The sequence below is a fragment of the Delphinus delphis genome, chromosome X (genome assembly GCF_949987515.2).
Source record: "Delphinus delphis chromosome X, mDelDel1.2, whole genome shotgun sequence".
NCBI lineage: Eukaryota > Metazoa > Chordata > Mammalia > Artiodactyla > Delphinidae > Delphinus > Delphinus delphis.
The window spans coordinates 68,908,621-68,921,871 of record NC_082704.1 but is presented as its reverse complement, the minus strand read 5'-3'; the positions used below and the strand labels follow the sequence as shown (position 1 = coordinate 68,921,871).

The 13,251-nt window shown below is 51.3% G+C and overlaps 1 protein-coding gene across 4 annotated transcripts in view; it reads left to right on the top strand.

Moving 5' to 3' along the window:
- DLG3 (discs large MAGUK scaffold protein 3) overlaps positions 1–11,820 on the top strand; it is a 56,644-nt gene extending 44,824 nt beyond the window's left edge. For 3 of the 4 annotated variants that reach the window (XM_060002426.1, XM_060002428.1, XM_060002429.1), the window contains 8 exons: positions 645–744; positions 4,535–4,576; positions 5,868–5,918; positions 6,511–6,612; positions 7,398–7,570; positions 7,967–8,076; positions 8,411–8,502; positions 9,563–11,820. In XM_060002426.1, the coding sequence (XP_059858409.1) occupies positions 645–744; positions 4,535–4,576; positions 5,868–5,918; positions 6,511–6,612; positions 7,398–7,570; positions 7,967–8,076; positions 8,411–8,502; positions 9,563–9,669 (777 nt within the window). In that variant the 3' untranslated portion in view covers positions 9,670–11,820. Of the gene's footprint in view, positions 1–644; positions 745–2,775; positions 2,822–4,534; positions 4,577–5,867; positions 5,919–6,510; positions 6,613–7,397; positions 7,571–7,966; positions 8,077–8,410; positions 8,503–9,562 lie in introns of all 4 variants that reach the window. The other variant, XM_060002427.1, reaches the window with a different exon arrangement.
- Positions 11,821–13,251: the final 1,431 nt, after the last annotated feature.

The window sequence follows — 13,251 nt, the reverse complement described above, 5'->3', positions numbered from 1 at the left end:
CAACCTCTACAGCCAGTGTATACTCCTTCCCCCTGGGTAACTGGCTCTTGAAGATGTGTTGGAGTTGGACTGTTTGGAAGGCTGACTTTCTTGGGGCACATGAAACCACTTGTGGGTGTCTCCCTGGCTGTAGACCCTTTCGGAGCTGTGGGGACCCTGAACAGAGCCTGGCCTTGTCATCCAGCCAGCAAGGCCAGCCCCAGAGCTCCGACCGCCCTTCAGACCGAACGAGGCATGAGGGCTCTGTCCATTCACCCCTTTTCTTCTGTGAGCTTCACAGGCCAAAGAACTTCTGGAGCGGTAGAGGGAAGAGAGACACGGAGTAGATGACTCTGTGTGTATCAGTGGCACCTTAGGGCATGTGTCCAGGAGGCTACAGTGACCTTTATCCTTTAGGAAGTACCAGTGAGTGCTGTGAGTCTGGATTAGGTAGAAACCTCTAACATCCCTACAACATTTTCCTGTAAACATAATTTTCCTCTTACATCAACTTTCATTTAATCTCATAGACTCCATTTGTGAGAGATGGTCTTTTGTTTAGCTCACCATTGTCTCCATTTTAGTTTTTCTTGCATGCTTTAAAATCCATTGTTCTGTTTTTTTTTTCTTCTGTCCTTCCCCTCCATGTTCATGTTCTTTCACAGTCGATCAAAACGAAACGTAAAAAGAGTTTCCGCCTCTCTCGAAAGTTTCCATTTTACAAGAGCAAAGAAAACATGGCCCAGGAGAGCAGCGTACAGGAACGTAAGTAGCAGCAGGGAACAGAGAGCAGGCCACCCACAGCCCCGCCCTCTCTTCCTCATTTGCACCGAAGACTGGGAAAGTGTGTGTGGGTATGGGTGTGGGTGTGTATGTGTCCGTGTGTGTCGGTCCCCCGTCTATCCGCCATGTGTGCATGCGTGTGAGTGTGTGTGTGTGTGTGTGTGTACCTGCTTATTTGCAGAGTCAGGGTAGAAATTGGTCTGCACAGGGAGACGTTGGGTCTTTTTTGTCCAGCTCCTCGCTCTGAAAGAATGTTGGAGGCTCTGAGGTAGAACTGGTTCCAGGGCTTGCCCACCAGAAAGTCGCTGGCACTGGCATTGGGAGTGCATGGCTGAGCTCTGCTGTGGTGGTGATGAGCGGTTATCAGCTATAGGGTCAAGTTCAGAAAAATGGTTTTTCAAGAAAACCAAGTCTAGGGACTCGGTGTTGCTCTCCTGGCTTCTTCCTCTTGTGTTTTCTTTCCCTTATCTTCACTCATCTATGTCAAGAGAAGAGCCTTTTCTTCCCTGGACACCTGGAGTTGGGCCTACTTCTTGAATTACACGCACGTGCATATGTGTGTAATGCCTAGGGACGTTCACACAGCTCTAACAGACTCACTGTCTTCCCAGAGTGTTACAGAGCCAGCTTTCAAAATAAAATCCTTCTTGCTTAAACGAATTGACACCGAACGGGGTTTACTAAACATTGTCCAAATAAAGGTTTATTGAGCAACACAAAGCTGGTTTGATAGAAAAGGCCATAAAGCTGGGCTGAATGAACTTGCCATCCTGAGAAATATTCTCTTTCTACCATGTGCCTCAGAAATTAACTGCTCTCACCCTAACCTTAAATACCAGGTCAGGCTGCTAAAGTATTTCTCGCATGGCTCATGGTGAATTGTAAACCTCTCCTCTTCTGCCTCACAAGGAGGGGTCTCGGGGTCCTGAGCTGTTGGGACAGCAGGAGACTGACTCGTCCGATAGGGAATGTCCTTTTTCTAGGCCAGCATGTTTCATGGTCATGGGATACATAGGTCATCAGTGTCTGGGGTGGCAGCTAGTAGATTACAAGGGTGCCCTCATCCAGATGCAGGTTAGGGCTCACAGTTCTGGGTAGCTCAATAAGGAGCACTAGGTGCAGTAGGAGACGGTCTGAGACAGAGGCCTGAGGTGAGGTCACCATAGTTCGTTCACCAGACAATTCCAGAACTTCCGTGCTGAGCCCAGCCTGGGGAGGCTTCGCTGTTGGGCGGCCCAGCTGAACGGGGGAGGGGAGTGGCTGCTGGATAAGCGTTGAAACTGCCTAGTGCTTATTCTCCAGAAGCTGAGCTCATCCCCTGTGGTCTGCAGAACTCAGGTCAGCTTGGAAGCCCACACCTCAGACTGCACGAAGCTTTCCCTGAAGGGTTTGGACAGAGTGAGTCAGTCAGTATTGGACGAAAGCTCCTTGGGATGATGATAATTCTGCCAGCCTGTCTGCCACACATAGATGTTTGACTTTTCATTCACCCTCAGAGGGAAATGGTGATTTCAGGGGCAAAGCAGAGATGGCTGTGTAACTACACACTTAGTCAAAGCAGGTGTTCCAAGCCTTGGTAAGTCACCTGTCTGTCCTGTCGGCCTGTAGGCTATATATAGACCACCTCAAAAAGGTCATCCGCTCCAGGGCCTTTTGGCAGCAAATTGGGCAGCATGAAGTCCAGGTATCATATATGACCTGGGATGTTCTTTCTGTAGCAAAGTTCTTAACCTGACTATATTTATAGGTCTTCATAGTATTTCATACTTCTGTCACTGATGCTCACCTGGCTCTGTATTCTTCCTTCCCCTTGTCTTTTTTCTCTATTTTCTGTCTTCTCCCCAATTCTTTCCCCCCCTCCCTCCTTCCCTCCCTCCCTCCCTCCCTTCCTCCCTTCCTCCCTTCCTCCCTCCCTCCCTCCCTCCCTTCCTCCCTCCCTCCCTCCCTCCCTCCCTCCCTTCCTCCCTCCCTCCCTCCCTCCCTCCCACTTTGTCCTGCTGTCTGTGAAATTAGGACTTCCCTGGGTTAAGTGACGATTATTATGGAGCAAAGAACCTGAGTAAGTCAAACTTACATACTGTTAACTGTATTTCTGGCATGAGTGGAGTTGCTGGGGTTGGGGTATAGGGGACATGGGTGAGGGCAAAGGGCGGAGGGGAGGGCAGTGAGAGAATTTGTGAGAACTGGTACCACAGCAGGAGGAATTAGAAGTGGCTCTGAATGTCACACTTTTGCTCTGGATCCCTGGTACCCTAATAAAAGCCTATCATTCATGTCTCTTTTTTTCCTTTTGTACCTTGAAATGGTGTGGAGCCGTCTTGGCATCCCACCTTATAAGTGAGGGGGGGCAAGAAGTGCTTCTCCAGAGGTGACCACTCAGCTCATCTCTAACCTATTGTTGAGGTGAGGGGTGCCCGCCTGTTGTATTCTTCTTCCAGTGACGCAGCACTAAAGAATTGGACTTAAGAATTAGCTGTTTCAGTCTCTCTAAACAGGGGGTAAGAGTACCGTGAAGCCCTTTACCCAGCGTACATCTGGGATGTCCCAGAAGGTTCAGGGGCCTCAGGAGATGGCTGTGGGCTGGCTCCCCACAGAGCATCTCTAAGGGGCTGAGCAGGTGGGAGCCTCGACAGCATTTTCTGGACTATATATATTTAGTGCTTTAGCTTGGGAAAACCCTGACCAACCTCTCCCCTCTGGAAAATAATCCTAGACTTGAAAAAGGAAGGGACCTAGATGACAGGGCCTTAGCCTCCCTGCTGTGCACACAGGCACGTGCACACACATGCGGCCGTGCCGGGCAGGTTCTGTTAGTGGATACTCTGCTTCCATAAGTAATAAAGGCGTGAGGGTAAAGGAGCTTCATCGGGGGGTTGCTCAGGAACTAGCATGGGTGGTGACTCAGCCAGTCCTTCCTGGGGGCCACAGCATATCACGGTCTGGAATAGTGTCATCTTGGCTGAAACGAGCAGTGTCTCACTCCATAGTTCGTTGTTTCCATGTTCCATCTTCATTCGACTGTCGTCTTGGGAGCGATGGGCTTTCTTTGGGCCAAACTGTGCTCTGTGCCTCCTGCAAGTGCGGCTGCTGGGCCCGCTCAGATGCGGGGAGGCCCCGACAGTCTGAGACAGGAGGATCGTCTTGTCTTCCCAGTGTTCTTCTTCATTTGTTGTCTCTGTGTTGTGACGTGTCTGTCTTCTCCTGGACGGAGGAGCATCCCCTTTCACCGCTGGGGCCAAGCCCTCTTTCCAGGTAGCAGCAGCAGGAGGGCTCTTGGTTCCACCCATTGGCCAACACGTCATTCCCTGCTGATTGCTCAACCAACCCAGTGCTTAGCCTCTTAGTCGTGCACAATTCTGTACTTCAGGGGTTCTATGTGGGGAGGAAATTCAAGAGCAGCCTGGTCGCTGGGCTTCTCTTTGCTACTGTCACTGCCTGTCTAGCATTGGGAGGTGCATTTTGGGATAGGATTTGGAAACCATCCAAGTCAGTTCTTCTGATTCAGATGAAGAGGATGCTGCCAAAGATTGGAAGCTGGTAGTCTGTAGGGAGGGCCTTGGCAGCCCCAGAGGGCCCTGGGGACAAGTGCAAGGTGGCCGGGGCTCAGGATTGGAGCTGTGCCTCCCAGCTGGTAGCCTGATGTGGCAGGCCTCCCGTGGCCTGACTTGGTTGGCAGCTCAGTGTCTGGCTCTTGGAGCATTTGAGTTTTCTGCCGCGTGTGACCTCTCAGTGGTGTGTTCTGAATCGGAGTCTCTTTCTTGTTGGCTTGCAGAGGGAGTGACATCCAACACCAGTGACAGCGAAAGCAGTTCCAGTAAGTGTGTGTCATTCTCCCCCATGTCATGTAGCTCTACCATGTGTCCCAGCCATCCTCATTCCAGCGTTGCACGGCTGCCATTTCTGTTCAGAGGCTACTGCTTCTTTTAGCCATGTACACTTGGAGATCCTGGAAATGCTGTGGCCATTTTGTCCTTATGGGATGGGATTTAGGCTGTGTATTAAAGGGGAGAGCATAAGCCCTGCAGTTCTGGCCAGGACCTGACTTAAAAGCTTCCCTGGGCCCTGGGAAGGCTGAGCAGCCAGTGAGCAAATCCCTGCCGTAGCCACTATGGGCTGTAGGTGCTGCCAGTTTTACAGATCTGCTCAGAGACCAAAAGAAGAATGGCTCCTGTGGGATACTGTTCTGAATTGCCTTTCCAGGTCACTAGTACTCCCTGGGTTAAGGCTTGGTGTCCTTACCTTTTAGCTGGGCTAAATGACCAGATGACTGCCCAGTTTTCCTTCAGAGATCCTGTGACCAGGCCAGAGAAGCCACAATTCAAGCCGCATGAACTTTGGGACTACTGGCCTCTCAGGAGTTGTGGCTGGAGGCCCTGAGAATGCATCCTGGGGCTTGATGCAGATATCGTTGCCTTCCCCGGCACTGCCGTCGGCCACTTTGGGACCTCCTAGCGCCCAGTACCACGTCTCTTGGTGACTGTTTTAGGAAGAGCTCATCACTGCTAGGATAGATGGAGCTCTACCGTGAGGGGAGAGCAGTGCTCAGCACTGCTCTTAAAGGGCACTGAGGACCTTAGCCCAGCCTTGTGCCACTTTTCTGGTTGCTTCTTCCAGTGAAGGGGAGATAGGTAGACCCTTAAAAGGGGCAAAGTTTAGCTGCATCTTTGGGGACCTGCATGAGTGCCCTGACTCCCTTGCCTGCAGATGAGGGGACACAGGCAGTGTGTCTCGACCAGTTGACGCTTTCCTGTGATTCTCACCAGAGCAAGAAGGCAGCTGAGCACAGTAGAATATTACCTATAAGAAGAGTTCCGAGAAATTGAGGTGGCTTTTGGTGGAGGCTTCATGGCTTCTGGGTCATGTCCCTTTGCTCAGCTATATTTCACTGAACAAGAGGACTCCTGACTCCTGTCCCAGGGGCGGTGAAGGTCTTCCTGTGCTTTCTTGCCAATGGGAAGTAGATAGGCCCAAGGGCAGGTGTTAGCAAGTACCAGCTGACAAGGCTGTTTTCTGGCAGAGGTGGGGGTGAAGTGAACGTTGTAGGGAGATGAGGACACAGGGAGGCAGATGATAAAGTGCTAACATGTCTCCCTTTTTTGTTGCAGAAGGACAAGAGGATGCTATTTTGTCATATGAGCCAGTGACACGGCAAGAAAGTAAGCCCCCTTCTGAGAGCCTTGCCTTTGAGCCAGTCTGGTGGTCATGGGGCCCGGCCCAGTGGTTGGCCATGGCGGCAGAGGGGTGAAGGTGGGGGAGTAGGAGGGCAGCCAGTCCCTGGATGCCTCCTTCTCATCTACTTCTTCCTAGCGTTAGAACAGGGAAGGCCACCCAGCGTGCATCCCTCACTATACCTTTGCTTGCTGCCGGGATGCTTTCCGAAGGATAGGACAGATTGAAAAGGATGGCAGAGGTCGCTTTCAGTGGATGTGGCCACTGCTAAAAGAGAGGCTTCGGTCCCTCCCTTCCGTGGCTGCTCTGAAAACCCTTGCTCAGCTGTTGGTGCCCATGCAGAGATTTCTCCTGAATCTGTTGGAAAGGGAGATGCTTCTGGTTTCATACTTGCCTTGGACTTAGATATTCTCAAATTAAAGGCTCTTTGATGTCTTTGTAGTTAAAAGGCAGAATGGCTGAAGATGTGCTCTCCTGTCTGAGCAGTGGCTCCAGAGCCTCAGTGCTCCAGGCATACGGGGAGGGACAGCAGGCCATCTGGTGGGGGCCTCACTGACTGTCTCTGTGCTTGCTCTCCAGTTCACTATGCAAGGCCTGTCATCATCCTGGGCCCAATGAAGGACAGAGTCAACGATGACCTGATTTCGGAGTTCCCGCATAAATTTGGATCCTGTGTACCACGTAAAAGCCCAGGGCATCTTTGGGAGGGAGGCGTTGGTGCCCTGGGAATTGTTGCTCTGATGTTTTATGGAAAGGGCCTGCGGCCAGGTTCTAGGGTTCTCTGGGAACAGGGTGCATCTAACACCCTGGAAGAGGGAGTTCCCTGGTGGTCCAGTGGCTAAGACTCCATGCTCCCAATGCAGGGAGCCCAGGTTCGATCCCTGGTCAGGGAAGTAGATCCCACATGCCGCCACGAAGATGCCGCATGCCACAAGTAAGACCCAGCACAGCTAAAAAAATAGTTTTAAAAAATGTAAAAAGAAAAAACCCACCCTGGAAGAGATTAGGCAGCAACGCATTCCCCCAAAGCTGATGTGGGGAGGATTAAGACATCAGGCCGGCCTGCTCACTCCCTTGGAGAGGAGTTTGAGTCGTGGTGGTTGGGAACGATTGGGCGCTTGGGGGTGCCCAGCCCACGAGGTGTGGGTGCAGCCCTCTGGTCGGCTTGTGAGGCTTGCTGGCTCCTGTACCACGTTTGGCACCCTCTGTCTGCCAGACCTTGGCCCAGGAAACCCCACCTTTCTGGTCCGGTTGAAGCTAAAGCAGATAGCTCCCAGCTTCTAACCTGGCTGTTAGAAGAGATGTAGGCAAGACAAACTTCTTCCCAGCCTCTTTCCCCCGACTCATCTGAAAAGCACTGGAGTGGCCCTGGGGCCCGGCGGTGGCTGGGGGGAACAAGTCAGCTCTCCGGGGCTTGGGGCAGGTCGTTGTCCTTGCACCACAGAGCGTTTCCTCTCTTCCTGCAGATACTACCCGGCCTCGGCGTGATAATGAAGTGGATGGGCAAGACTACCACTTTGTGGTCTCCCGAGAACAGATGGAGAAGGATATTCAGGACAACAAGTTCATCGAGGCAGGCCAATTCAACGATAATCTCTATGGGACCAGCATCCAGTCAGTGAGGGCAGTTGCAGAGAGGGTAAGGAGAGAGGCGGAGGCGGTGGCCCTACGAAATTACCCTCAAAGGGAGCACAGAAATGCTGCAGCCAAAGTTCTGCGTGGATCCTCATCCTTCCAGCACATGGCCCTACCCAGTGGCAGTGCTGACCAACGCCACGCCCACTCCGCGTGTTCCCAGCCCCAGGTTGGAGGCATCTGTCTCCTCTGCGCAACTCACCCCAGAGCGTCACCCACCTGCAGCTTCACATGTGGCCTTGTCTGGGTAGTAGGAGCAAAATGTGGAGCCTGGGTACCTCAGAAGTAGAATCTTCCAGGCCTCTCTGGGTGGCCCCATGTTTCCCGCAGGTGGATGTTTGGGTTAGCACAGGGCGTAGACAGGGACTGGGTGGACTGATGCCAGTCTTTGCTTTTTCAGGGCAAGCACTGCATCTTAGATGTTTCTGGCAATGCTATCAAGAGGCTGCAGCAGTCACAACTTTACCCCATTGCCATTTTCATCAAGCCCAAGTCCATTGAAGCGCTTATGTAAGTATTTGCTGAGACTCTCGGCTAGGAGAGGGCCCTGGAAAGGAAATGAAAAATCAGGTGGTTTGTTGGGCAGGGGTAAGACCCAATGGGTGCTCAGTGGAATGTCTGCACCCCACCCTGTTCACTGGGGGCTCCTTTGGATTCGAGTGCACTTGCGTGTATTCCTGGTTGAGCTTTCAAACCTGGAAGGTTTGAGGAATGTTGAGCCTTGGGCCGCTGCTGCTCTCAGAGGGCAGCTGAGCAGCTCTTCAGGGAGCCTGGAACAATCCTTTATGTTAATCAAAACATAGAACCTAGTTTTGGGTACTGTTTTCTTCCGTGTCTTTGGCAGGGAAATGAACCGACGGCAGACATATGAACAAGCAAATAAGATCTATGACAAAGCCATGAAACTGGAGCAGGAGTTTGGAGAATACTTCACAGGTGAGTCTCCCCATTGCACAGCTGGGGTAACATGGGAGCAGCTGGACACCTATTCTGTGAGTGTTTCCAAGAGGCCCAGACACCTTGCACAGAATTTCTGGGTGCTTTTGAGCTCAAGCATTGCCAAAGTACTCAAGTGCCCTCCAGCCAGAGGAGTTGAGCCAGTTTCTGGTATCAACCACCATCACCAAATGCTGCCTTTGATCGTTTTTGTTCGTCTTCATGTCCCTCCTAGATTGTAGGCTCCCTGTTTTAGTTTGTTTCCCTCCCTCCCAGGCTCCCCCATCCAGCACTTGTCCTTGCATGTTTTATGTACTGAGTGAATGTTTGTTGATGATGATGATTCCCTGGCGTGGTGTTCAGGCTGTCGTCTGTCAGTGTGTGTGTTTATATGGTCACCTACTTTAGAAGGGTCAGTTCCTAAAAGGTTGGGAAGGTTTCTGTGTAATATGTTGCTTACCTTTTGAAGTACAGGGACATATGTGTGCAAGGTGGTGCTGAGTGAACTCTAGCTGGTGGTGCTACAAGGTTACCGGGGGACAGGATTCATAACTGTCCTCGCATACCTTGGGTCTTGGAGCTCCCTTTTCTGTTAGCATCCATGTCCTTGTTTGTCGGGTTGACCTCTGACATGGAGCAGATGTGACGGCCCCAGGAGCACGACACCTTGCCAGAAATTGTGGCTTTTTCAGCTCTTGCTCTGGATAACCAGGATTTTCCACATCTTCTGGTAAGGCTGCGTTAGAATTACCAGCTGCCGGCCTCATGGCAGCCGAGAGGGGCATGATCTACAAGGTCTGGCATCTAATGGGTGCTCAATAAACATTTCTGAAGAACACATTTTCCTACTAATTGCTGCTCAGTCTCACTGTCTTAGCAAGTTGACATCAAGCCCCGGGCCTGCAGTGCCCACCAGTTTCCCCAGCGACCTGGGCTCCCAGACGGCCGCCTAGTGAATGAGCGGGGCTGAGCTGTGGGACAGTTGGGATGGTCCAGACTGTCAGGGTTTGGGGCAGGGGGTTGCTGTGGACCACAGTAATAATTCTGTTTTCCTCTTCAGCCATTGTACAGGGTGACTCACTGGAAGAGATTTATAACAAAATCAAACAAATCATTGAGGACCAGTCTGGGCACTACATTTGGGTCCCATCCCCTGAAAAACTCTGAAGAATCCCCTCCAACCATTCTATTGTGAACAGAAGAAACCAAGTCCCTCTTCCCTCCTCCCTCTTCATTCCTGTCCCCATGGGGAGAACAGATGACTACTGTTCTTGTCCCCTTTTTTAGATATGTCCAAAAAATTGAGTTTTCTAGTCCTGTTCTGTTTTTTTAAATTTTTGTTTTGTTTTAGTTTATTTTTTGGGATGATGCCATCTCACTCATCATGTGACTGTGCCCATTCCTGCATGGACCTTTCCCAAGCACTAGCACAGGTGCAAATCCATCAGAGTCATTGTTTTCATAAAACCAAGCAGAAGCGAAGAGAAGAGAGGAGGACTGATGGAAAGACAGACTGGACAGCTGCGCGGCTTATGAAGCGAGCCCCGCGCACCCCGCGAGGAGAGGCTCCCAGGCTTTGCTACGATCTGTACACTGCCTCGCGGCTTGGGACAGCGCGGTCATGGTGACAGAAAGTATCTTATTTATATATAGATATATATATGTAATTTATATAAAATATATAGAAATTATTATATATATATATATTATACACTCTCATATAATATATATATATATTCACACGCATTTGGACTAGAAAATCTATGGAGACTTCATCAATGGTACTGTGTTATTAGAGAAATGCTTTAATTTTCATATTCCAATCAGATGGCATCTTATATCCCAACTGGTTGGGGAGGGAGTGAAAGTGGTAGTAAGTGCTGTACCGAGGGCACCCGCATTGGTCATTCTCTTGAGAGCTGGGCTTTTCTTTAGGAGGGGTCAGGTCAGCCAGAGAACGGTGAGAAAGGGCTTCGGCCCGGGGGCCAGAGGCTTGGAGCTGTGACCCTAGAGCCGATGCTGCCCTTGGGGCACAGTCAGGCCCGCGTGTGGGGAGCGAGAGAATGGCTAACGGTGCTCCCAACGTATTAAATTGCCAATTGTTTTATGCCACCTGATGTGTCTGCATGAGAGGTTTCCTTTTTGTTCATTTTTAAGCTGCTGTTAAACCAAAACCATGTTGTGCTACTGTGTCAGCCTTTTCATTCTTCCAAATTTTACTTTTACTATTTAAGTGAATGTGTAGAATCCAATTTGACCGTGTTCTAAAGGCTCATGATGTTCTGGAGGAGCCGGGCCTTGTGATAGACTAGGCGACCCGGGCTTGGCCATCCCGTCAGCGGAAAGGGAAGTGGGGGCAGGTGAGAACCGACAGGAGCTGGGCCTCCTACTGTAACGTGTCCCTTCACTCACCTGCCAGGGACATGCTGGGCTCAGCCGAGGCCCTGTCATGGGGCCCACTGGCAGGGACGGGGAGTCACTTGCCTTCCAGCTCTGCGCTGGGACAGTGGGACGGCCCTGAGCTTGGCCAGCCGCGTAATGAAAAGTTTGATTTGGGTTTTTTTCGCAGCTGCTTCATATGCCCTACCTACCCCAATCCCTCACCAACAGCTGGTAGCTTACTGTTTCTTCAAGAAGAAAGTAGACTTTAATGCTGTCAATTTGAGCTGTAGAGCTACAATTCACTTACTGTTGAGATGTGAAACCCTGTTGCTTTTTCCCAGAGTCAGACGGCAGTGTTTGTGGTCAAGGGGGTTTTTCTCTGACCAGAAATGCAGGCGGCAGGTGTGGCCCAGGCCCCGCCCCACCATGCTCCTTTGAAGCCACCATGCCTCCCTCATCTCCACGCTGGAGGCACGACCCAGGGGAGAAGAGCGTGGACATGCTTGGCCCCAGGGTTGAGCCTGTTGTTTCCTAGCCCACCGTGTTACAACCGGTGCAAAGCATACATGTCGAAGATGCTTTGAGCGCTACCAGGCAGATTTAGGAAGTCTGTTAACAGTTCTCCTACCGGCATGATGAGGCTAACTGTAAAGTGTGGGGCCCAGAATGTGGGTAAAGAAAGGGCAGCAGCTTTACCTGCGCAGTACACTGGATTGGAGGCAGGAGGGGTAAAGTGGTGTCCGATTATGACTCTGGGGAGGAGGGGGTGAGCTGGGAGTGTTTTGATTTCTCTGATGTTAAGTGATGTAGTCTGAGTGATGCTCAACCCTCTACCCCTCCCAGGGAAGAAAAGCAGAGATTCAAAGCAAGCATGACACTAGTTGGTTTACCAGTGTTCCTTCCAAGGAGACATATATTTTTTAATAAATGATAGTTGCAATGAACTGTGGCTCAGAGACCTTCTTGAAGTAGTTGAGAGGGGAGGGTGGGGGCACAGCAGTGGGAAACGTGTCCCAAACCTTTGGGGGCCAAAAGGCTCTCTGCTTAGTGACCATCAGCTGACCGAGTCAGGTGTTCCTCTGGATGGCTCTAGACTCCTGTGGTCATAACAGGTCCTTTGTGAAAGCTTTGCGCTCAGTCTTCTACCCCACCCCGAAAAAACTGCCTCAGGTAGTGCTGGCCAGGTGTGTGTGGAGGGCATCCACGGCCTTCAGGGCAAAATGGCAAAGGTACACAAAGACAGGAGGTGCCTAATGCAGCACAGGCGTTTGTTAGAGACAGCGGGAGCCAAGGCAGGAGCAGAGAGCCGAGTAATAAACATGGTAAGAAAAAGCTGGGCTCCCAGCTACCAGAAAGCATTAGAGCCCAGGGGGAATGAGGGTGAGATGGGCCCAGTTTGCAGAGCGGGGTGGCAGTCATCCCGGCAGCCCTGTGATGAGAGGAGGAGCGCTTAGAGCAGGCGCCTGTGACGTGGCTGATGTCCCTGTGGCTTGTGTGAAGAAGCCTGAGGACGTCCTGCTGTGGTTCAGCTCAAGAGCGATGACTGTGTGGGGGCCGAACCACAGCAAGGACAACAGTGCTTAGCTGTTTGCAGGGTGCTTCTTTTCACACGTTCTCTCATTTGCTAGAAGGCAGCCTAACAAAAAGGAGTCCCCAAAGTGCTCTGTGGGGTTTTAAGGAAATCCACCTCCTAAGTGTAAAGGGCACAAAGAGCTGGCCTCCGATCCCGCTGTGCTGAGACTCTGGCTCCACAGCTGCTGTCCCTCCTAGAGGCAGCGCGGCTGAAGAAAACGCAGCCCCGGAGGGAAGATGCTGAGCAACTTGGAAAGAGCAGAGGTGGACACCCTGACCCTGAACTCTACCGCCGCCTTCTCCACTGGGCAGCAACGCTGTGCTCTCTCCCCGGCTCTGCTGCTGACAACGCAGCCAGTCCCACCCCAGCCTCTTCGTCTCTAACAGACTTTAAATTAAAACATTCCTAGGATGATGCTGACTACATAAAGTATTTGTTCAGATGCAAATGACCAACTTTGTCTTAAGGTGAAAGTGGTTCTAGAAATTAGCTAATGAAAGCAAAATCTTTACCAAAACTAGCGTGGAAGTTATGCTCAAGGATGAAGCTAATACAGATAGATAGAGAGGAAGGTAGGGGTTGAGCTGCAGGACTGGGAAGGGACTACAGGGGGAGTATCCTGAGCAGGTCCAAGTCAAGCTGAAAAGGATGGGACTGCAAAGGGACACTGGGCTCCTTGAGCAGAAAGGTCAGTACTAAAGGACAACGGAGCCCTCTCCACGGGGACAGCACTTGCCTGGTGCCAACCACTGGAGGCCCACGGTGTCAGAGTGGCTGCTGAGAGAGAGAGCCTT